This window comes from Larimichthys crocea, chromosome IX (assembly GCF_000972845.2).
Source record: "Larimichthys crocea isolate SSNF chromosome IX, L_crocea_2.0, whole genome shotgun sequence".
Classification (NCBI taxonomy): Eukaryota; Metazoa; Chordata; class Actinopteri; family Sciaenidae; genus Larimichthys; species Larimichthys crocea.
Genome location: NC_040019.1, coordinates 9,401,719 through 9,425,427, shown reverse-complemented (window position 1 = coordinate 9,425,427; position 23,709 = coordinate 9,401,719). Strand labels below are relative to the sequence as shown.

General features: G+C 38.6%; 1 protein-coding gene across 2 annotated transcripts in view; it reads right to left on the bottom strand.

Annotated features, from left to right (window-relative positions):
* Window positions 1-23,709, bottom strand: part of pappaa (pregnancy-associated plasma protein A, pappalysin 1a) — a 91,202-nt gene that overhangs the window by 55,165 nt on the left and 12,328 nt on the right. For both annotated transcript variants that reach the window (XM_027282268.1, XM_027282269.1), the window contains exons 3-9: window positions 18,903-19,048; window positions 18,300-18,593; window positions 17,744-17,936; window positions 17,369-17,490; window positions 9,216-9,717; window positions 625-753; window positions 359-450 (exon numbers count right to left, since the gene is read on the bottom strand). In XM_027282268.1, the coding sequence (XP_027138069.1) occupies window positions 359-450; window positions 625-753; window positions 9,216-9,717; window positions 17,369-17,490; window positions 17,744-17,936; window positions 18,300-18,593; window positions 18,903-19,048 (1,478 nt within the window). The remainder of the gene's footprint in view (window positions 1-358; window positions 451-624; window positions 754-9,215; window positions 9,718-17,368; window positions 17,491-17,743; window positions 17,937-18,299; window positions 18,594-18,902; window positions 19,049-23,709) is intronic.

Below are 23,709 nucleotides of genomic sequence, written 5' to 3'. Positions count from 1 at the left end.
TTTTCTTTCTATTATTCTTGTTCATAGTTTTTCTCTTCAAAGGTCTCGTAAAATAAATCAGTCTTTAACTGGTTGTGTGTATCCTATTCTTCTCTTTCCAAACTGCGTCAGTCCTAGACACATTTATTACTGCAATGCTTTGCTTTGTCAGACTGCTTCTGATATGTATTACAATCACATCCTTCAACTAATTTCAATAGAGCGGATATGCTTGAGAAGTCAGGTGTTAAATACCTTGGTCAAAATTTGCGCTGGATTCGAACCAACTCTTCTCTGTTTCCAATATTTTTCTCAACAGCAAACCAGAGAAATAAACCACCAGTGAGCAAGCATTCCTATTATAACCTTCATGACTTACCAATACAGTTGAAGAAGGGCTCTTTCTTGCACTGACTGGAGCAGCCATCCCCATTCACAGAGTTCATATCATCACATTCTTCTCCTTTGGAACTAAAAAGAAGAAGGTGGCACTCAGAAAACATCCACACAGAAATATACTGCCAAGCTAATAAATACCAAAAAACATTGCGATTAAAGTTTATTTCGGAAAATGTTTCATTGCACATCTGTATACATACATTTTAGTAGTAGTACCAGTGATCACATTAGTGTTGTGCTTGTTACCTCTGGATGCGTCCATCCCCACAGTAATGTGCTCCTAGTTCATGCACCAGAGGTGGGGAGGGCTCACTCTCACTCCGGGTGGAAATGGTTTGGACTCGGTAGGTGTACACAACATGTGGCGCCACATCCCTGCATAGAGAGGCAAATACGAGAGTAAGTCTACACATTTTTGTATAATATCTGATAAGGAATCTGTATAAGGAAAGGAGAAGAGTAAAAATTCGGATCAAGCCTGTGAAGAATGGGTTGATAGGACTTTGCTAGTGAGTGTGTATGTCGTTTAGCAGCTAACACTGGTGGTACCAGTCAACACAAATAAAAATATCCCTCTTGACATACTTCCACATATGTACCTATCCCGTTCACGTAGATATGGCTGCATTTACCCGCTTTGGGTCCAGCTTGGCTTTGTTTCTTTATCATAGTGATTGAAGGAACCATCATGATGGATACACAATGGACAGGAGAAATATTGGGGGACTACTCACTTTGCCGGTGTAAGTCGCCATGATGGTTTCTTGAGTCACCATGATAAGGAAGTCTGAAATAAAAGTCTGAAAGGAAAAAAACATAAATGAGAAAACCAAAACCATAAACAAAAAAATCAAAGCTATAAATGAGAAACCAAAGCCATAAGCAAAGCAACAAAACAAAACTCAAGGAAAGAAAACTGTAACTCAGAAATCACAAAAGTGCAAGTGAGTGTGCTGACATGGTTTTGGTTGTCCTGTTTTTATTTTTACTTTATGCTAACTATCTCTTCCATCTGTTGTTTGCCTTTACATCTTATTTGTTTTATTAAAAGTCTAATAGTTTTAACACTGTTTTAACAATTGGCAGCCTTACTGGCTCTGTACTGTAAGCCACTGTTCTCTTCAGACTTATCAAAAATTAAAAAAAATTTAAATAAAAAGTTTTATTATGTATTGTTTCAGAAGGATAAACAAACAAAAAAACAGGTAAAGGCAAACAAAGAATCTAAGAGTTTATGTATTTACCTGATATAAACAATAAAAACAGGATAACTGATTTTCACATCAGCACACTCATTTGCAACAGTTTACAGTTTTCTTTCCGTTTTGACTTTCCTTTTTTTTCTTTTTGCTTATAGTTTTGGTTTCTCATTTCTAGTTTTGATTTGTAGCTTATGGTCATGGTTTCTCCTTCATGGTTTTCTTTTTTGGCTTTCAGAGTTTCTGACCCTTCATTGTGGGTGCGTGAGTAGTGTTTATGAGCATGTGTGTAAACAAGACCGAAGACCAAAGTTAAGAAGTTTGTTCTATTCATTCTGATTTTGATTTAGATATGCACTCATTATAATAAGTTATAATATGTGAAATCTATATTTTAAGCGTTGACTGTTGTATGTAGTTTCCATTTATTGTCATCCTGATAAGGTTGCAATTTCGTTTGTTTTTTGTTTTTTTGTTTTTTTTAATGGCAGGTGATGACTTGATTTTAATATTAGATTTTAAAACAAATGTTCAGTAAGGACATGATATGCTCATGTGAGGTTTTACTCAGGATGGAAAAAATATCAGCGGTAAGCAAAAGAACTGTTCTAAAAGTAAGAAATGTTTTAAAAGTTTCGGCAGTTCTTTTATACTTTACTTTTATGTAATTAAAAATTACTGCAGTTTCACTTTTGGTACACATGACTATGGCACTATAGAGAAAATGAGGTAGTAGAGATGCTTCATCCTCTATTTCTGAATGCATACAGGGCTAGGAATTGTTGTGTATAATTATAGCACAACATTATGGCATAATTATAGCTAGTATATTATATATTATTTATAGCTAGCTAAAAAAATATTTATATAGATAGGGAACAACATTAGCAAATTGGGATAAAAAGGACCAGTAGGTTAGCCATAGATCATTTCATGTGGACCATCAAGTACCACAGGCCTAATGCCCTCTTGAATACCCTTTGCAATGGATACTGTGCTGCTCGTGAGGAGCAAAACAACTCACACACATGCATGCTGGCACAGACACACAATATCTTTGGTATTGGTTAACACACTGCCAGCCAACTATGGACTTTAAACTTAAACAAGAGTGTACAGGCAAAAACCACTATTCCCACTGAGGCCATGTAATCGCCAGTGTGGGGGCAATGCAACACCAACAGCAAACATCGCTCTGGTACCACAAAGGTTTCACCCAAGGCCAAAGCTAAAGTTAGCAATCAAACCAAGAAAGTGCTTGAGCGATGTGCAGGGAACCCATAACCTTTGATGAGCTTTAAGTCAAACCAATCAGTTGAATTCAGTTTGATGAGGCAAACTATAGTAATTAAGAGGACGACTAATCACAGGGTTGGTGGTTCAGTCTTCTTCCTGTCCACAATGCAAAGTCCTTGGGCAAAACACTGAATTCCAGTTTCTTGCATGGTAGCTCTATCACCATCGATCTGACCACTTGGGAATGGTAAAATGAGAGGCAAATCACTGTTTTGTCCATTAAAGTAGAAAAATGCTATATAGGTGCAGTCCATTTACCATTTATATTCAAGTGCAGATCAAGAATACCAGAACATTCTTGAAGACATATTTAATGAAGGATGCAGGTATTTAGTATACTCTTGCACAAATACATTGCATTGCTTGAGATTTTTAGGTACAAACAAAAAGAAAATTACAGGAAAAAGTACTTTCTTCATGGGATTTCTGACTAAGGTCTGTGGCTTTTGATTTTTTCCCCGTCATTTTGATTTGTCCTGTGTTCATCACATTCCCAGCAGATGGAAGTAGACCGTGTTCAACTTAGCTGTGCCCTAAATGTAAAAAAAAATCATCGACCTAAAGATCAAGTAACAAAATGAATTTCCCCACAGCAAAAGGTGCACCTAGAATGGGATATTTATGTTGGCTTTATTATTATCAACACAGAAGTTTGACCTGACAGACTCTCTTTTATATTACAGTATGTCCTGTTCTGCAATGTTGGCTCACACTGGTGCAACTCCAGGCTACACTCAAACATGCCCCCTCTAATTGAATTAGTTTAGCCCCTGGAAAAGTCAAGCTGTGGGAGACTTTATCTTTGGGGGGGAGCAAATACACAGAATAGACGGAAACAAGAGAGTAACAGATATTGCTTTGCAGCAAGGCAGCACATTAATTGAGGCATTCTGGCTATCATAGGTAATCCAATGCACAGAAAATAAGCGCTCATTGATAAGGCCAAACTGAGATACGTGGTCATGCAAGAGCAAGCCAGAACAAAGAGACAAGTGGACAGATCTAACTAAGTGGGAGGTAAATGGGATTGGCAACAGGAAAATACATAGCGCAACAAAGATAGAAAAGATAAGGGAAAATGGTGAGTTCTAAAAAAGGGTCTAGAGAAGCTGTGCATATAGGGCAGGGGGACTTCTGCGGAAAATATGATGAGGTAACAGTCATCTATTCCACATTATGCTTTGATTTATTCCACTGGTCTTCCGACGCGTAGTTAGACTCAAGATAGCACTCTCCCAGTAGCATTAAATCAGCTGGTGTTTAGTTACTCATGCTGTAGCCAGTTATTGGAGATTTTGAAGATTTTCCTGACAATGTCTGGCAGTTTTGTCTTAATGTTTTAATGGCAGTCCCATTTCAGCAGAAAAGGTGGAAGCAGAGTAATGTTGGTGTGACAACCACAGTCTCTTAGACTACAGGCTGTGGTTTACATCCACAGTCAACGTTGATTTTCTCTCTAGGCTAGGAACTTCAAACTAGTCAGCAGTGTCAATTGCAGCCTACTGCAAACACTTTTTTTGAACCAGACTCCACAACTTCCTCCTGTAAAAAGTCATAAAGGTCTCAGGCAGCTTTAGAAGAGTTTTCACAAAAGTCCGCTCCTTACATTTCAGGCATATTGATTCAATTCAAAACACTGAGTTGAACTCTGAACTCTACCAGACCATCCCAAAATATTTCCCCAGACTACACAAAGACTCAGATGTCATGAATTGCTACCTTCTTGGGCCACATGGGCAGCTCCCTCACACTATCAAAGCATCTACAGGCCTTGGGGCCTTTCTCTATGGTCCTAGATAAAAGGTTTTGTTTTGCAGCAAGCCTTTGTGTATGGCACTTTTCCTACGCAAAGGGTTCCCATAGGACATGACATAACTTTTCCTTGTTCTTATCTAACTGTTTAGGTCTCAGTTGAAGAGATCTATAGTCTCCTGAACTACTCTTTATACAGCTACTACCTCAGTCGCAGAGCAAACACAATGCTGGCCATTGCCCCCATCAAAGCTATCAAATGACTAGATCAGAACTATTTTGCCTAGTGCAGGCCTTTGTGCTTCACAGGAGAAGCAGTTGGTTATCATCGTTTTGTTTGTTACAGAGTTAAAAATGTCATAACAAGTTATGTCATACCAAAATCTCTCTAAACAGACTGCATATGTTATTTCAGAAATATATATAGATAGATATCCAAGGACATTTTCACAATATACTCAATCACTATGGGAAAGAATGTAGCCTGGGTGTTGTGTTGGCTCTGCAGGCTCAACAGTGCTACTTCTCATAGCGTGATAACAACTGTTTAAACACGGCTCTCACCCTGTTCCCAATTAGTTGCATGCTTGATTTGTCCTGAACTCACTACTAATAGCCATGCTGTGTTAGGCAGGGATGAATAAGACAGAACATATGGTGCAGATGTAACACAATTCCACAACTTCTCCATCCTTTCAAACTCGGCAAGTGGGAACAACATTTAAAACAACATGGACATTAATTAACAGAAATGTTGTGAATGTGAGATTATGGCCAGCCAGCATCATCTCCAGCTCTCACTCGATATGGTCCAATTATTTTACACGTCTGTGTAATTGATAATATTCAGTGATAGACATGACTTCTGGCAGCCATCCAGACATCACTTTCATCTCTAACTGATTAGACATGATATGTAACTGATCTAAAATGCAACTCATACTTCAAAGAACTCTAGTTGGAGACGAGGTGTCACATGATAAGATTTCATCGTTGGTGCCTCTTTGTGCATCCAGACATTCTTCTCAAGACCACTGTAGGAGTAGAAGTTTTATCTTGGCTCTCACTCAAAGTCAGGCACAAGGCACTGTAATATGCCTTTCAAAGGTGTTTTGATAACACCAGGTGATTACATATGGAAGCATGTGCTAATGTACGTGCCTGCTACTGAGAGTGTTGGTGTGTGTCTGTGTTCATCTGTGTGTGTGTTCCAGCCTTCACTTATGTGTGCTCTAGGTTTATGTGTAAGCATTCATATGGATGTGTTTCCGTTCTGTAGCTGCTTGTTGTTCTTGGCTGAGAGATCCCAGATGAGAAAGGCAGATAAATTTAAGGACGGATCTTAGATTGAAGCCTGCAAGAACAACAAACAGGACATTACTCCTTTTGTCAGCATGGCAACTGAGATGAATTTGAGGTTTTACTGCTATTAATTTTACACATACAGCATATCTAACAAACTAATTCCACATATTTAGACCTAAAAGAGGTTCTTTACAGGAGACAGGAGATTGTTTTAATGGCAAATGCATGCATTATAGAGGGCGTCTGTTTTGCTATGTTAACAGCTTGTTTTTGCATTAACAGATACAGCTTCGTGTTGGTGATACATCATCAATGGAGCTAACTAAAGATAGAAAGAAAGATAGCCCAGTTTTCCCTGACTACTTACCTGAATCACAGCTTGCATCCAGCTCACTATGGTTCATATCATGTGGATGCCCCCAACCTTTCCACAGACACGCATACTAGGTGAAGTTTGTTCATATTTCATTAGCCTGCTAAATGCCTACATTGCAGCTATTGATTAAAATGTCTGTCTTTACATTGAAAAGGGTACAGTAACCACCGGTCTAGCCTCAACCCAAGAATATTCAACTTTCTTCTTATACAAACCTGTCAACCCACTTCTGATAGCCAATTTGTCAGAGCAGTCCCGATTTATTCCTATATAATTTGTCTGTTTCCTATCCTGGAATACAGGAGTGCTGGAGAAATTCTAGTGATTGCACCAGACATCCCATGACTCCCCATGAGGACTACACTATTCACTCTGTCTGCAACTTATGAATGGTTCATATTAGAAGGATTACGCAAGGCCAACATCCTATATAGGGAAGGAGGGTTGAGTGTAAGGGGGTGGGGGTGGTGATTGGGGGGGGTCAGCCTGATATGAAAAGAAGAAACTGTTAAGAAGTAAAATCAACGGGATTGAGTGATGAGAGGAAATAAAAAATTATGGGGAAACAGAAAGTTTTGCCAAAACCATAGTTTAAAATATTGCCAATGACACTTAAAGTCTACTAAAAATTTAATTCTAATAAAATAAAATAAAAGAAATACAATAAAGTACAGTTCAAATTTGAAATTCACAGTGAAGACTGTGATGAGTGCGGAGCTATTTCGGCAGTATTTCACATTAGCCAAAAAGTGTGTAGCACAAAAACATAAACAAGTACATCTTGCATCTTCTTTTTAAAAGGAAATATGAGGTACCCTCAGTTTTCAAGCAGAAGCAGACATGTCAGCAAAGTAGCTAAGGAATGAATGGGGAATGTAATGAGGAAGAGATGTGCAGAACCAGGGTAGAGTCAGATTACAGGGGGGGTGTGGGGGTAGTAGTGATGCTGGGGGAGCAGCTCTCTCTCTCTCTCTCTCTCTCTCTCTCTCTCTCTCTCTCTCTCTTGGCTGGGAGGTCTCTTCACATCAGCTCTGAGATAGGCTTTGACTGAATGACAGCTCTGAAGCCCATGTCAGGAAGAGGATTAGTCCATGGGCTGGGGTACCTCGGAGGGATAGGGTCAAACAAACCAAATCCTTCTACCCTCTCTCTTCATACTTTCTCGACCCCCTAATGTGCTCCTCCATCACCTATTGGCCCCCTTCAGCCTAGCAATGATTTACCCCCAACTGGTCCAACCTTCCACCCCTGCATTTGCTCTTCACTTTACCCTTCTTTCTCCCCACCATAATTTACTCTGTCACTCTGACCTCCCAGCCCTTAGCTATTTCAAACAAACCACCACCCATGGATGAAGCCAAAGGAGCCGAAGTGTCAGTTGTCCTCTTGCTCTGTTTGCCCCTGCTCAGGTGAAGGCCAATAGTTTGACAGCGGGAGGTCAATCACCCCCATTAAGACTTCCATTGCTTTATCCATGGGAACATGTTGCAAGAAGAAGCAGCTTACTGTGTGGTCAACAAAAGCATTTCAGCAGCTGGACCAACGATCATCAAACACAAGACTTAACATTAGATTTGTGGCATGCCAAAACATCTGAGAGAACTTTGTTCTCTTCTTCACCACGTCAAGGGCTATGTTTGTTATATGAGATGATAGGTCATACTCACATATTGCTTCTAAGTATCATACATTTGATACAGAGATCAGTGCATTGATCAATAACTGTACACTAAAAGTACAAAGCATGTCTTGTTTTCTTTGCTTTTCTATTCTTAAATTTTTTTTATTTTTTTTTAAGGATTTTACGTTCTTATATTTTGTTTCAAAAAATATTTACAAACATACTGTATATTTTTTTTAGTTGTTGTCGCACTTATTCTTCATTTAAATTGACTAAATATTTGTTATCACTGGAACACATATACTTACTTGATACAAAACTTCTCTGACCATCTAACAGAGACAAGATACCATATGCTCTCACAACAGAAAACAGTCAGCCAGCACCACTGACCACTACCACTGGAATGCAACCACAGCTAGTGAAATATACCACAGCAGCGAAACTACCTACAGTACATCAATAATCACTGAAGTGTGCCAAACCCCCCAAATAAACACATCCCTACTGCAGACAGTCTTGCACAGACACTGCAATTCAACCAGGAAGTTGTGTACTGACATGAAACTTAGGTATCATCACTCCATCTTGCATAACACGCATACTCACCCTTTCGCCTCTTATCAAGCATTTTCCTTCTCATGTGAACCACGCTGACAGCACAGTAGTGAGATGGCATAACGCGCAGCAGTGCCATGCATAGCACAATCTTTATCGAGTCAGCACATTCCATGAAAGCAAAGCACTAAACTCTCACCACAGTGTGCAGATAATACCTTTAACAAGCCATGTGTTTGTCTTTGCTTCATGGAACATGGGAAAAAACAAATGTGGGCAACGATTGACCTGTGACTTAGGAAACAAATGTTGGGCTGCAGATTTGAAACTGCAGAAGCAGAAGTGGCTTGCTAGTGCTCCTGGGGGTAATGAAAAGGATATCTGGTATTACAAGAACATATTTTTGTGGATAGTTTCCACAGATAGATAAACACCTTCTTACTGTTGTGTCCAAAACTCCTAATTACTTCACAATGAAGAAGGAAACTAAATGATAATCAGAGGATCAGCAATTCTCAACTCATAAAAGAAAAAAAAGATTTTAAACCAAAGCAACTCCAATGTGTTGTAAAAAAAACTTTTATTGTATATGTAATTTAGAGTTCTCTGAACCCAGAAATGTCAGGGAGAACATTGAGTTTTATGCGGACCACTGGCACAGCCAGTCATTGATGACTGATGTCTGGATTTGTGCACTCAGACTAAAATATTTACCTACCAGATCACTCACCTGTCTGTATATCGTCGGGTAGGTTCATTCAGCATAAGACCATGGGGTGCATGGCTGAAGTGTGGTTCGCGCAACAGGTGGTAGCGTAATGGTTGGCAATGCCTACAAAGTTTGCAGTCGGCCCGGGATGCCAAGAGAGTGGCGTCAATCTCTAGGTGTTGCTCCATAGTGAAAAACTGTACCCCATACACCTCTTCTTCTATGTCCAGCTTCAGAGTCAGTGGTGTGTCACAGAAGACATTACTGGGGCCCAATGAAATGTCGTTGCCACTGACAGTCAGTAGCAAGATGTTATGGATGGCTGGCAGTGCTGTTTCATCAAGGCTGAAGAAGGTGACCCACACAGTCAGGGAGTCTGGTACCAGCGGGTAGGGGAACTCTAGCTGAAGCATGCAGCCCTGGAGAGGGCACTCCGACAGGCCGACAACTCCTTGCTCAATCCCTGCATTGGGGCTCCAGGTGCGCACACTTGGCTCACAAGCCTGCTCCACATCTGGAGGGCCTGTGTGATAAAATTACAAAAAAATGAGACACAAATTATAAAGAGCCATCAAATTAATTTATAGATACAGCAAAATGAAATTCAATATAACTCGAGACACAATAAGCAAAAACCACCTGGCCGTTTCCTTAGCTAACATAATGAATGATTATTAGATTGTTAGACGATGTGTAATGTCAAATATAAATATTAATGCTTCAGGTCCTTTAATTCCTCAAATAATGCATAAAAGAAAAAGATGTAGATAAGATAGCGATTTCAATTAAAATGTTGAAGTTAATATCATTTTTTATGATATGAGAGCTGACGCAACAAGAATTTGCATCACTAATATTTTTAGTGTATCTACACTTCATGCAACATCAAGGTAGAGATGAAACTGAGAGTTCATTGTGAGTCCATCTGCAGAGGAAAGGCAGAGCTGAGGTGTGTACCTTATGAGAGGGGCCTGTGCAGGGTTCTCACTTCAGCACAGTCATTACAACCTCTAACAGTCACACTCCAGCCATATTTGGAGTCCACACACAGCTAACTCGCATTATCCCAAGTGACGTACACTAACATTCATCAAGCACTTTTAGAAGCCAGCAAGCAGCAGACACTATGTTCTCCCTCGATTTCCTTTTGTGCATTTCCAAGCTGGCAACCAACTAAGCCATTTGCTAACCTCATTTCTGGGCACCGTGCAAAAATTCCAGTGTTTAATCAAGTGAGGACTGAATACGGTTTCCAAGCCACATTATCTCAACACATTTATTATTGTACTGTAAGTGTGTGTGTGGCCAGAGTGGAGGTGAATTAAAGAAAAAGAGAAGGAGGGAGAAAGAGGAGGCAAGGTTGGGAGAGAGTGAACTAAGATACTCCAAGAGTTTGGCTTTGCTCGTCTCATGTAGTCCTGGATTTCTGGGTACATTTTCATTGAGTTTGCAAGGAAAGGAGCTGTAGCCACTGAAAATATTTTGTAATGTCAGCTGTTATGATGGGCCCTACTCCTGGTCTGGCATTGCTGCTAATGTGGTTGGAGATTTAAGAGGAGACAGAATAGAGGTGTCATCCACTGTGTAACCTAAGGCAATGTAAACTGTACTCAACTGCACTCAAAGTTGTGAAGATATATCTATGATTGGCAGTACAATCTGTGTGCACGAAGGGCTTGAAATCTAACATCAAAACCATGATTTATATTTAATTATTTGCTTAACTGTAAACACAGCAATGATATCAAAAATATATAATACTATATTTCATATCAATGTTTCAGTTCTCCAAACCTCACAGCAGAATACAGGCCCACCAAAAATGTGTATCACTGTACAAACAGCCAACCTCTGAAGTGTTTAACCTATAATTCCCTTAGAGCTGGGAGAAGGGGCCTCAAGGTGACTGAACCAACCAGACCTTAGCTTTGAATATGAGCTATTCATTCTGTGTTGATGAGCTGATCCCATCTGGGTATTAGTCTGTCGACAAAAAACACTCTGACTCTGGCAAAAATGAGTGAAATACATAAGGCATCACTGCGGCGTAATTAGTGCTATGTTCAACTTAAGCCAATATTTCTGTGCCCTAAAAGCTCTCCACTATTCCATAGATACAGGCAGAGTTTTGAATAAATGTGACTGAAATGGACAAGGTTACATTTTATTTGAATTTTGATAGGAAGCTTACAGCTGCTGCTACAACTGACTTGTACTGTAGAAAATCAGGTGAATTCCTCATTTGAAAAGTTTTAGATTTGGATAACGACCTTAGAATAGATAGTAAGCATTGTCTATTTGACTGTTCGACCTAATTCGACAACATGGTGTTGTTCCAGCTGATTTGATTTGAGATTTTATTGTGTTCAGACCATAGAAAAAGGCAAAAGGGGGGGGTCATGTTATTTCAGATACCACTGAAAACTGGAATACGATCCAGGAAGTCTAGCTTGAGTAATAGATCCTTGGGTTTGAAGGCTTATCAGACTGGACAGCGGTTTATAATAATATGAGACAGGATCTTAGGACTATGTAAATTACAATAATTTATCTTGTCTCATTGTAATGATCCATGAGTAAACAGTAGAAGCACAGAATTCATGTTACAAAGTAATCTGCCACAACTGTGGCCTCGCACATTGCAGAAAAGTTGAGCCTGGTGGAAAAAATGTGATATAGTGTTCTCAAGCGATGTTTGATACAACTTGCAGAAATGATCTAAAGAGTGACTAGTTGGCAAAGTATAACAGGATAGATGCTGGTGCCTACTCACTATCCAGTTATAATCCTTCTGCTCTGGAGAATCATACTGATCCACAAAAAGTCCACAGAGCCGGATGGATAAACAGACAGGGATATGTCCGGGCATGCACGCTTTATGCTTTCTAAGAAGTGTCTGGCTCTGGCTCTCACTATTGATGACTCACTGTCACACACTGTTACACACTTCCTCACTCAGAAGGCAGACATCAACCCACTCCAACCCTTTCGCCCTGACACACACACAAACAGAGAGACACTTCACAGACACGCTTTATGGGGGCAATACTGTAGACACTCCATGGCTTGGGAACCAATGTCACATCACGTTGTCTTCAGAGGTTACAAGTGTTGCTTCTGGGTACGCATCACTACAGATGGGTTTGAGTGAAAGTTGTTGGTAAAGCAATCATTGACTAGAAAGATCATGGCCAGCAGAGGATGGTATGGGAACCAAAATTTGAAGATTGATGTTTCTTTTGCTTTTAATATCAAGTTTACGGAGGGAAAATAATGAGAAAGAACAAATTGTGGAGGCTGTTTCACATTGTAAATAATGTTAGCTTCAAGCAAAGTAAAAGTGAACAGGTTTTTGAAGGGAGCTTTGTGGTTTTCTCTCTAAAGAGTTATTGTTCACTAGGGGTGTTATAAATAAAGTCAGCTACATCAGAGATTAGACCATTTTCTCGAGCCTGGCCAGTGTTGATCCTTGCAGATCAAAGGACAACACCCTTTCTCTTTTAATGACATTAGTACTATTCACATGTATTACCTAGAGACCTCTAGTCATTTGTAATAATTGTGTAAATTGTCATACATGATTCTAATCCTGAGCAAATCTGTTATGTCTGTAATAGTGCTCTAGCGCTAATAGTACTCTGTGTGATTTATATATTTTATTTTATTTTTTGCAAGGCTGCATTGGAAATTCGAAATAAAAGTTTTGACAGCATTTTGAGTACAAATTCAGGAGGCTTATTTCACTAGACAGCATGAAAGAGAAAGCTTAAATCTATCAGGAGAGTGAAATCTCGAGAGATGATGAGATGGATGACGTGCAGGGCAGCATGCGGTGAAGAACATTTTTCTATCTTTCAACAGGCTCAACAGTTATTATGTGGGAGGTTATGTTAGGCAGAACCTTGACATCGTATCTGGGGGATAATGTCAGTAAATTTGAGTAAACTTCATGTGCGAACGCGCTGCACGAAACACATACGTGTGTGGGGAAGGGGGTGTCATTTCTAAATCACATAGCTAATCACATAATATACCAATGGATTACAATGGATTACATCAAGATATCAAGGAGTAGTACATTCAGTACTCATATACATTTTTCTGTCCCAAATTAGGTACAAATACAAATTGACTGCTACCAGGGAATTGCAGAGTCATGTAATGTCATCGTGTTTGTTAAAACCAATGGATGAACTTTGACATCTTTGCTGTGGTGAAAAGGTTGTTTCATTGACCAGAGAGCTTAAAAACCGGCTGATGCATCAGGGCAATTATACATGGATAGTGTCTGAAAGGCATGTTTTTATTCATATCAGTTAGTTATTCTTCATGGACCTGGAGGATGCATTAAATTGAACCCTCTGTTCTTGAAAAATGTCAGTAAGACAAACCCTGTGTGACATCACATAAACCAGAAAGGCCCAATACTTTGTTTCTTTGAAGCTTCTACGAATTTCTTGGACCAATACATGTAGACATATGTTTGCTGTTAAGACTTGTTAAGTAAATCCATACATTTACACACAAGCAAACATTTTGTACATTCCGTATATTGCAATTTCATATGAAGAGCTTTACTTTATAAGTGCACCTCCATGTGCACATAATGACAGGAATGTGTATTCGCTTAGAGCTACACACGTTCATACACACACGATGGTGAACATACACATCCTGGCTGGACCTTTCACTTCCATTCATCCACACTGCTGTTTTCAATCAACCCAGGATCCTCCCTTGTGGATGTCACTAACCACATGCAATTCTCCTAACTATCTTGGGTTGTTTCCACCCCACCCAACCTCTCCTACCACCTCCTTGAATCCATATCCATGGGTGTTTTTGCCTCTTTCTTTTCATTCTTGCTTCAAGCCATATTTTTTCAGAGCACAGAGTGCTAAAGATTTATGAGAGGTACTCTGGGTCAATCCGACCACTCCAGTGTTTCCCAGTCAAGTAGTGTGAGGGCACAGCCCAGAAATACTTCTGATAACAGGTGCCATGTGTGTGCATGAATGTTGATGAATGCGCGTCGACACACATGCACAGTCAAACAAGTGCATATGTTAACACGCTTATCTTCAGATATAAGGATGTTATGCCAGTAGTTAATATATTAATGCTTAAGTTACATAATACAGTGTCTTAGAGTCAGCAGTTCTCCAGAATGTGTATTGGAAGTTACTAACTGCTGGACACATATGCACCATCACAGCAGGAAACAGCAGCTGTGGTATCCAGTAAGAAGCTGGCCCAAACAGAGTTAACAGGGAATGGGGAGCTGCCACAAACAGGGACCCCTTCCAAGAGGGAAAATAGAGTACAGTTTACACACACAGCATGTTAGACAAGCCCAGACTTGCCTCTGGTACACACACTATAGCCAGTGTTAAGGCAAGGTTCAGTGACTTTAAAATCTATAGCATCCACGCACACACACACACACACACACACACACACACGAACACACACACACATGCAAACATGTAGATGGACATCCAGACAAGGCAAAACAGTCAGGGTTAAAGACACAAAACTGCAAATTAAATAGTTTGGAATAATATTATTGTCATTATATTATTATTGGTGTTGTATTGTTGTTGGATTATTATTATGTGTTTATTTGATGCAGGTGATTCCAGTCAATGGTTTGCACATGGAAGCACAAATTGCTTCCATCCAGTATTTGATTCAGTGTTCTACATACTGGTTTGATTGAATGATGATTGATGACTCACTATGTTTACTGTAAAACCAAGTCAATTTAATCATAATTAAATGGAAATACACAAAAGGTTTGTTGTTCATGAAAGGTTTTGGTTCAAAATTTGAAATGGATGAAATTAAGATGAATGTATCTGGATTTTTATCAACTTCACACTCATCAGCCAAAGGTAGGTTTAGGACTGCAGTAACGTGTTGAGTACTGGGGAGTGGCCAGTATGGACCAGGTGTGTGTGTGTGTGTGTAAAAATATACTAACAGAGTGAAAATGAATTTCCCAAAGGGAATAATAAAATAATTACTATTCTTATTTTAAAAGTACACTTTTTGTAGTTTTTCTCTTATATATGCATCCTTGGTTGTCAGAGATGTTTATATTATTTAGGGAACCATTCCTATTACTTCTGGGCTCATTTATAAACATAGGAATATGTGGCATTGAGCAGATGACACCATTACCCACATTATACACCATATTTGTTATATACTGTATATACAGCTCACATTTGATGAGCTCAGAATGAAAAGTTAAAAAAAAAAATTGTGTTGTTATGTAATCATCATTACAACTAATAATAGTAGTACTAATAGTATTATTGATTGTTTGTATTTATTTATCTGCTATTGATGGAAGTACAATTAAAATTTCACTTGCATCAAACTCAGCCTTGAACTTGCACCATATAACAGAAACATACAGATGTAGAATTACAAATTACAATTAAAATAAACAAAAACAAATAAGGGATAATTTAAAATAAAAATGTGTTTTAATGCTTCTGCTGACATATTTAACTGATCTGATATATGTTGGAAGATGGTTCCATAGTTTAAGGACCAAAACAGTAAAAGTCAGCCATTTAGATTTAAAGGTGGAGTAACGGATGGATAATAGAACTTGGTTCAGACAACATCACCTTACAATGATGTAAAAAATCATCACATCTTATTGATGGATGCTGATGATTGACTGTGCACAGCCTTCTTGGTAGGGTTAATTAAAATATAGGCTACAATTTACTGGTACTAACTATAAAATATTGGACTACATGAGAAGTTCGTGTTTTTACATTTTGTTGTCTCAAAGAGAGTAACCCAGTAACTAGCTAACTTCTAATGCTGCTAGTATGTATTAGTACTACAAAGCAGTGTTCATGTAGCAGCTGTGTCCTTGTTTACCCAAGATACACGTCAGATTCATGGGTTCAAGGTTCAAGTATCGCTTTCTCCTTTGCTTGGCATACCCTCAGTGTGTTTTAAGTCTCTGTCATTTAAAAGCTGGCTGTTTTACCATTTGTACTATTGTGAATGACAGGCATAAACTTGTTAGTCAAGCAACACTAAGGTTACAACCAACCCAGAATGCAACATGCTCTTAAATCATCGGGCTCTCTCAGAAACACAGTCATCTTGCTCCTTTTAAAGAGAACATTTGCTAGTCCAAATTAACAGAAAAAGGTTCGGGCATCTATGATACCATACTGCCACAATATTTTTCACAAGTTGGAAACACTGCTACTCCCGAGAAGATATCTGACTGAACACAACCTTCCAAGACATGGTGTCTAATGCAACTGACTTTGATTTTAAAAACACAAAAGTGAAAATGTTCATTAGTGAAGTAAAGTGTAAACGAACAACAAAATATACACATAGTTACATAGTCACATGCATAATATCCAGAGTATGTTCATGTTACTACTGCCAGAACAACAAAGTAATCAGAGGTGCACAGATGGGACAACAGCTATTTTTATATCTTAAATACCTCATCGCTAATGCCTGTCCATGTATAGCTGTTCTAATATTGAATCACTAGCAGGGCAAAAATAGAAAAGAGAAAACTGCTTTTTTTATGAAGTCCCACTAATTTCAGCATTAATGGCACTTAAATACTCCTAAACTGAAATTTCAAAAAAGGGGGAATTACAGCTAAGACATGATCTTTAACCATTTTGGGCCTGAGCCCTCATATGGGAATTGCGGTACCCAATAGCACCATCCATTGGGAAGCGACCTCCTTGATCCTTCGATGTTGTCCCACGGCCCAAGTGTCATGAATGCAGTGAGTCATTTGCATGTTTTGAGGTTGAGTCACCAAACTGTTTTGCATGTTGGAGTATTTACTCAGAAAATCAGCAAAAAGCAAACCTCAAATCATATTATCATACTTTTTGTAAACTGTGGATAAAAGGTGGATGTGGCTTTGCTTTTATATTAAATTTGCTTTAAGTAGAAACAGCCCATCAGTGCAGTGAGATTGAGCGCAGAGTGTGGAATGGGGAAGGAAAAATGTTTATGTTTATTATTATAAGCATCAGTGAGTGAATACCTGAGCCACACAAAGTAAACCAACAACCACCTTAACACCATAAAACCTAACAACAACAAAGTATAGTATAGTATAGTATCATATTAGTCATTGATCATATAGTATCATAAGACAGTACCTTCAGCCTCTCGTGGGGACCAGTGTCCAGAAGGAGCACACGGTCGTGGAGAGGAGGAATTGGAGGCGTACTGCAGTAGAACTCTCCCCTCAGTGCATTTATCACACACTGATCCCACTTCTCTAGGAAACCAACAGACAGGCACAGCAACCAACTTAGATACAGGCCAAATACACATAATTCACAAGTATATAAAGATAATGGTAATGACAATAACCTAAGATTTTATGTAAAGTTTTAAACACATATTACACACAATTTAATTACACTACTATTAATTTGAGGCAAATAATAATCGATAATGTAATTAATCTCTATCAACTTTATTACCATACACACCCGCATCTGTTTGGCAACCTATGTAGCTCATTTCACCTGTCGTAAAAGTGTCCAGAAATCGGTGGAAACCATTCCAGGGTGATGGAATTATGATGCTGCTCAACCACTTGGGGTGCCATTGGCACTGGTGGAGGTTTGGAGGCGGGTTGCCAGGTCTGGTAGATGAGGTCCAGGTAGCAGTGCATCCTTGCCACCTGGTTCAGTGTGAAGGAGTCTGTACAGGCATCGTCTGCAGGTAACAGAGGGGGTTGATTGGTTTAAGAAGAGGGGATTAGATTTTGGTGATTAATCGATGACAGGTAAAGGAAGTATTAAATCATTCCACAGGTCTCAAGCTTAAATAAATGAAACCACCACTTTGTATATTTTTCCATTTAGCTATGACAAAAATGTTGAACTTTTGCACAAAAGGAGCAACATTAAAGGATGTGCCCCCTGCTTTGTTTTTCCCATGAAATGTCCCTGCTAAATTCCACACCTGTCTCAGTATGCACACAGACTCAACAAATTCCTCTATGGTGATCTCTGTGTGTCAGCTTTTGCATGTGAGAGGTATAACTGTGACGTTTTGCCCAGGTAAGTCGCATCTCACCTGCATAACTCATGTAGTTGTTAAACGGCGTGTGTGTGAAATGCCGACAGCCACAGGTTTCGTTGCCCGGTTCAGGATCGTGGCAGCCTTTGTATTTGGGAGTGGGGTTGGTGTCTTCGCACAGATCCCCAGTCTCCATTGAGGGTTCAGTCTCCAAACATGCATCGTTACATGACTCGATCTCTGATATACCTCGAAACACGTGGTAAAGCCCAAGACTGTGACCGATCTCGTGGACCATTGTATCAGTGTGACCAAATGTACCATAAAAGGAAGGGTTCAGCACAATGCCACCTGAGAAAACACAGAAGAAGATACACATATGCACGATGTAAACACTACAGCATGCATACAACACTAAAGCTTATTCCTAGTGTAGTAAAGTAAACGTAGAATTATAGTAAGATTCAGATAATGAATTATTTATGGTCCTCCTCAGCTTCATTATCACCTTCTTCCCTGTTAGACCTGTGATGAAGACTGCTTGAGGCTTGAACTGTAATTACTCAAAATCAACAATCTGGGCTGGCAAAGAAGGGATGTGTGCAAGTGAGTGTGCATGTATGCATGCATGTACTGTATACGTGTTTGTTGGTCTTCTACCCAAATGTGTGAGGGCCTCTTTGTCCCAGGGCCAAGTGGCGACCCCCGCCAGATCTTCATCAGAAGAATTGGCAAAGAAGACATTCAGGTGAGTTGAGCCATCCAAATGCAGAATCTCTTTCAGCTCTTTCACATCCAAATAGGCTCTGGAAATTGTTTTTTTAAAAATTAGGGGGGAAAAAGAGTATTTCAAATTAAGTTATTAGCTTTGCAATGAGGTTAGTCTCTTTTTAGCAAATACAGATTTGATCATGGCAGAGTTTTACAAATAACAACAGTGCTCCTGGCCAGAAAGAGTTTGGTGTTATCTTTCAGAAAAACAGAACTCAGAATTAGGTCCCTGTTGACTTTAAATGTTTGATTAAAGTCTATTGACAATTTAAATGGCCCTTAAACCAACAGAATGAAAGCTGAATAGGAATATTTGACCCTGTGTGGTTGGAACCCATTGGCTTTTTAACCAATATGCCTAAACGAATAAAGACTTTTACCAAAACTTCTCTCCTTGTTCTACCTAAGAGAGCCTAAAGTACATTTTTCTTTCTGTGACCAGAATGAAGGTTGACCTCATAACAAACCATCTTGTAGTTTGATAATTCCACAACAATATGTTTTAGTTTCTTTTGACATACAACAACACTTGCTCACTTGGATATGACCAAGAGAATTTTGCCAATGTTCTGTCTAGAAGGCCTGGCACAGTGATTGTGCACCTGCAGTGCGATTCGAAATGGTGTCAGATAAGGTCGGGCTGGTATCAATTTCGACCAAATCATTTCTTCTCATTCCTTTCGGTTTTATAGCAGTCTGCTCACTTACACTTGTGTAATAGAAGAGTGATTACAGACCATGTTGTTGATGTTGTTGTCTAGGATGTGCAGCAGGCAAATAAACAGTACAATACCCCAAGTATGCAGTTTTTGGCGTATAGTGCTTTTTAGAGTTGAATTGTTGCTTGTGGAGACACAAAATGCCAAGCCGCAATGTTTTTATGTGCATGACGATGTCGGATGTCTTATGTTGGAAGAAAGTGAATGCAATAACTAGTGCAATAAAACTTTTTTTTCATTATACGTCTGTTTTTGACGATTCCCTCGAGTGTGTTTCCTCATTTACAGTAAGCGATGTCATGACAAGCCACATAAGTACCAAACAGGTGCTTGTGGGAATAAATGCACTTTACTAGTGAGACTAAAAACAATCAGGGTTTTTTAGACATTTTAATATTGTGTCAGTGTTTTTTATGGTTTTATAGGCTGAACGGCTGTAAAATTACTTTTTTAAATTTATTCGAATGGACTCCTAAGTGAAATAAGTGTGACTTCTGCTAGGCTGATTTATACACATTGATATTTGATATTACAGATTAAATCTTCACACAAGCGCTAAATATACTGAATATGACAAGGTGCTAGAGTGGCCATGAAATATGTGTCCCTGCAGTGATGGGTCTCGTTTGCTCTTTATTTAGATTGCATCTTTAGCACAAAATGTGTTTTAACTTTTTTTTTTTTGTCTGATAGCATTTCAGATGAGCCAGACCCATTCAAGTCAGCCTGAGACAGTTGTTTAGATATTCTGATGTCTCTATCCAAGACACAATGTGTTGTTTTGGCCCTGGGATGTCAAACAGCAACACTGAAGACTGGAATCGTTCAGCACAATGAGATATCTTTTTAAGAATACCACATCTATCGTGTGTTATGGAGACCTTCATAGTTAATTATAATGCATTCATAAGACTACACTCATTAACATGCATAATGCTTTCTGATGCAGTATACAGTCATGAAGCTTTATAGATGTGACTATATTAAAAAATATATTTATTATTATTAAGTATTATTATTAAGTATAAGTATATAATTTATAAGTATCTGATGGATGCTCCTGACTAGTTAGAAACTAGTGGTTTATTGATGGTGCTTATAACACATTATGACTTACTCTGAAAATATATTATATAGGTTTTAAACCTTAAGGTTCAAAAACAGCAAAGTTTTACTTGTAATTCTCTGCATTGGGGGTTCTATCACTTGTGTTACAGCCAGAGGTGGACAGAGTACACAACTTTAAACTGAAAAGAATCAGTTTTCAAACATGGGTTTGAAATAAGGCCACAGTTGCTCGGTGGGAGTATCTCCATGTGTTTCTCCAGTTTCTTCCTCCGACTAAGACAAACCATACGCAAATCAGCAGAAACAGTTTATTTTCTCAGAATTATGAAAAAAATAAAAATAAAAAATCAGCAGCTGACGTAAGCTCAAAAGTAGCGAATAACAAGAGCATCAATAGAAATGTAGTGGAGTAAAAAGTACAATATTTGTTCTTCAAATGTAGTGGTGTAAAAGTAAAACTATCCCCCAAAAATGATACTAAGGTAAAGTACAGATACTCAAAAACTGTACTTAAGTACAGTACTCAAGTAAATTTACTTTGTTACTGTCCACCACTGGTTACAGCACAGATTATTTTTAATGCTTCAAAATGTATTACATTTTATTTAGCACCAACACTGAAATGTTATGATGAAGGATGCTTTGTTATAGATGCATCAATATGTGCTTTACTTTACTTGAAGTTACTTATTCTAAGTCGCATTTATAATGTTTTTTGCATTATGTGTGTTCATGAGCGTGGTCTTAAAGCATTATGGATGCATTATAATTCACTATGGATGTTCCCTATAATGCACTATAAATATGGTTTTACCGATATATTTCCATCAGTAAGACTGTCATTCATTTTATGAACACACCAAACAAGTTTTTTTCTTTTTGAGCCTGGCTGGTGGTCTTGGCAAACAGCATCAACAAGCTCAGTCATCTCTTGGAAGAGTCAATAATCTGTCACATATGCTGAAGTGAGAGTGTATTCCTTTCTTTTGGCTTTAGACAGCTTTGGAAATAGATATGCAATGGATACAAAAACAGGAGTTTATCAGAAAAAAAACATGATATTGGCCCTACTATCCCAAATTAGATCCTCTTCAGATGTTCTAATCTAGTTTGCGTGACCCACTTGCCCGCCTTATATTCTGTACTCATATTTTGGAAGTGCTTAGGCTTTAAGATTAAGTGCAATAACACTGGAGCTAAAACAACATGCCTTTACTGCACCTGACCCCATACACCAGGGAGAGTCTCCTCCCAGCAAAAGGGTGCACTAAGAAACAGGAATGGACCTTTGTGAAAGGGTTTTGGCTGAAATTGAAGTGGGTTGCTCAGACCTGAGTATAAATAGTGAACGGGGGATGAATGGATGAAAATGTGAATCGTATGGGTGGTAAACAAGCTGATAGATAATGGCAATGTATAAATGAGATTAGGAATAGGCACAGCACTTTATGTGCCATCTGTGACTGTGCTTTGCCAAATAATAGACTGATTGGTCATGTCAAAGCAGTTACCTTGGTGCAAGAATGATTTGCACTGCATATTTTGTTTTTTTAATGAAGTACATATCTGATTTTATGTCATTATCATGGTGTTTTGGTTTTATCCATTCCATATATCATAAGCACAAAACCTGACAAACGTTTTTGGACATTTCTTACTCAAGTTATACTAGCAACTATTAAAACATACACACGTGTAATTTTCTGCAACACCATTCTAAGAGTAAATGTTATAAATGTCATGCTCTGTCTTTTTTTGAAGCACACAGCACATTTGTCCCACTTGAGTGAAGGTAAATATAGGATAAAAGCAAAAATTTCAAAGACTCATACTACATTTGTAAAGTGCATAACCCTAGTGTGTACTATTTATATTTACTCTCTTACTCAACAGCTGACTTGAAATAAAGTGTATTTACTCTACGTATTGAGTTGCTGTAAAGTTATAAGGTGGTGTACAGTCCCACTGGACAAAGACACTTTGATTTCCTTTGGTACAAGATAAGGGGGTGAGGTTATCACAGTATAGCCCATACACTGGTAAAATTTCACTACTGTGCATACTGTCATTTAATAGTTTTCTGAAGAAAATCATTCAGCAAGACTCACTGACATGCTGCACAGTTTATGATTAATGGCCCTGTGATAATGGCAGCTCAAAGTAGAAGGGATCAAATTTGACGTCTTGAGGTTTGAGATAAATTATAGTGGAATATTTGGTTGCCAAAGTGGTGCAACTGCGTGGGTGGTACCACTTTAGTATTCAGTGTTAAGCTAGTTTCTCTTCATATGCCAATTTCTATTCATCATATAAAAGACATTTCAATTGCGCCAAGTCTTGTTTCTATTAGACAATCTATTCTTTTAGATCATTAGACTGTTTTATTTAGTGTGAAGACTCTGAAGTTGACCTGAAGAATCTATTTTATACGTGTAGCATGTTTTAAAATCATAATAAACTGCAAACTGTAGCAATATGCTGTTTTCCTTTTTTGGTTAATAGTTCTATGTTTGAAAACCACATGTCTGCATAAAATATTAAAATGTGGACCAAGATGTCTCATAGCGTATGTTCAATGTAGCCTAAAGGAAGCAATTTAAAAGTCAGTAACGCTGATGTTTGGCAGTGTTCTGGAAGAATTTACACCAGTGAGATAATTCTCCCATTGCAACAAGCCTGCTAAGGTTACCACCAATGAACATTTCATATGCAGCTACATGAAATGTTTCATAACGTCTCTACAGCCTTTGTTGGACAAGTCTCAAATGACAAATTGGATAAGGAACTGCTTAGTGAAGATGCAGCATTCCCTTGAACCAGACGTTTTGAATAAAGGGTTCAGTGTAGAAAATGCTTTCTTCAAGCTTATGCTAGAGCAACTGGGGGCACTCGCTGGGGCCAGGTCTAAG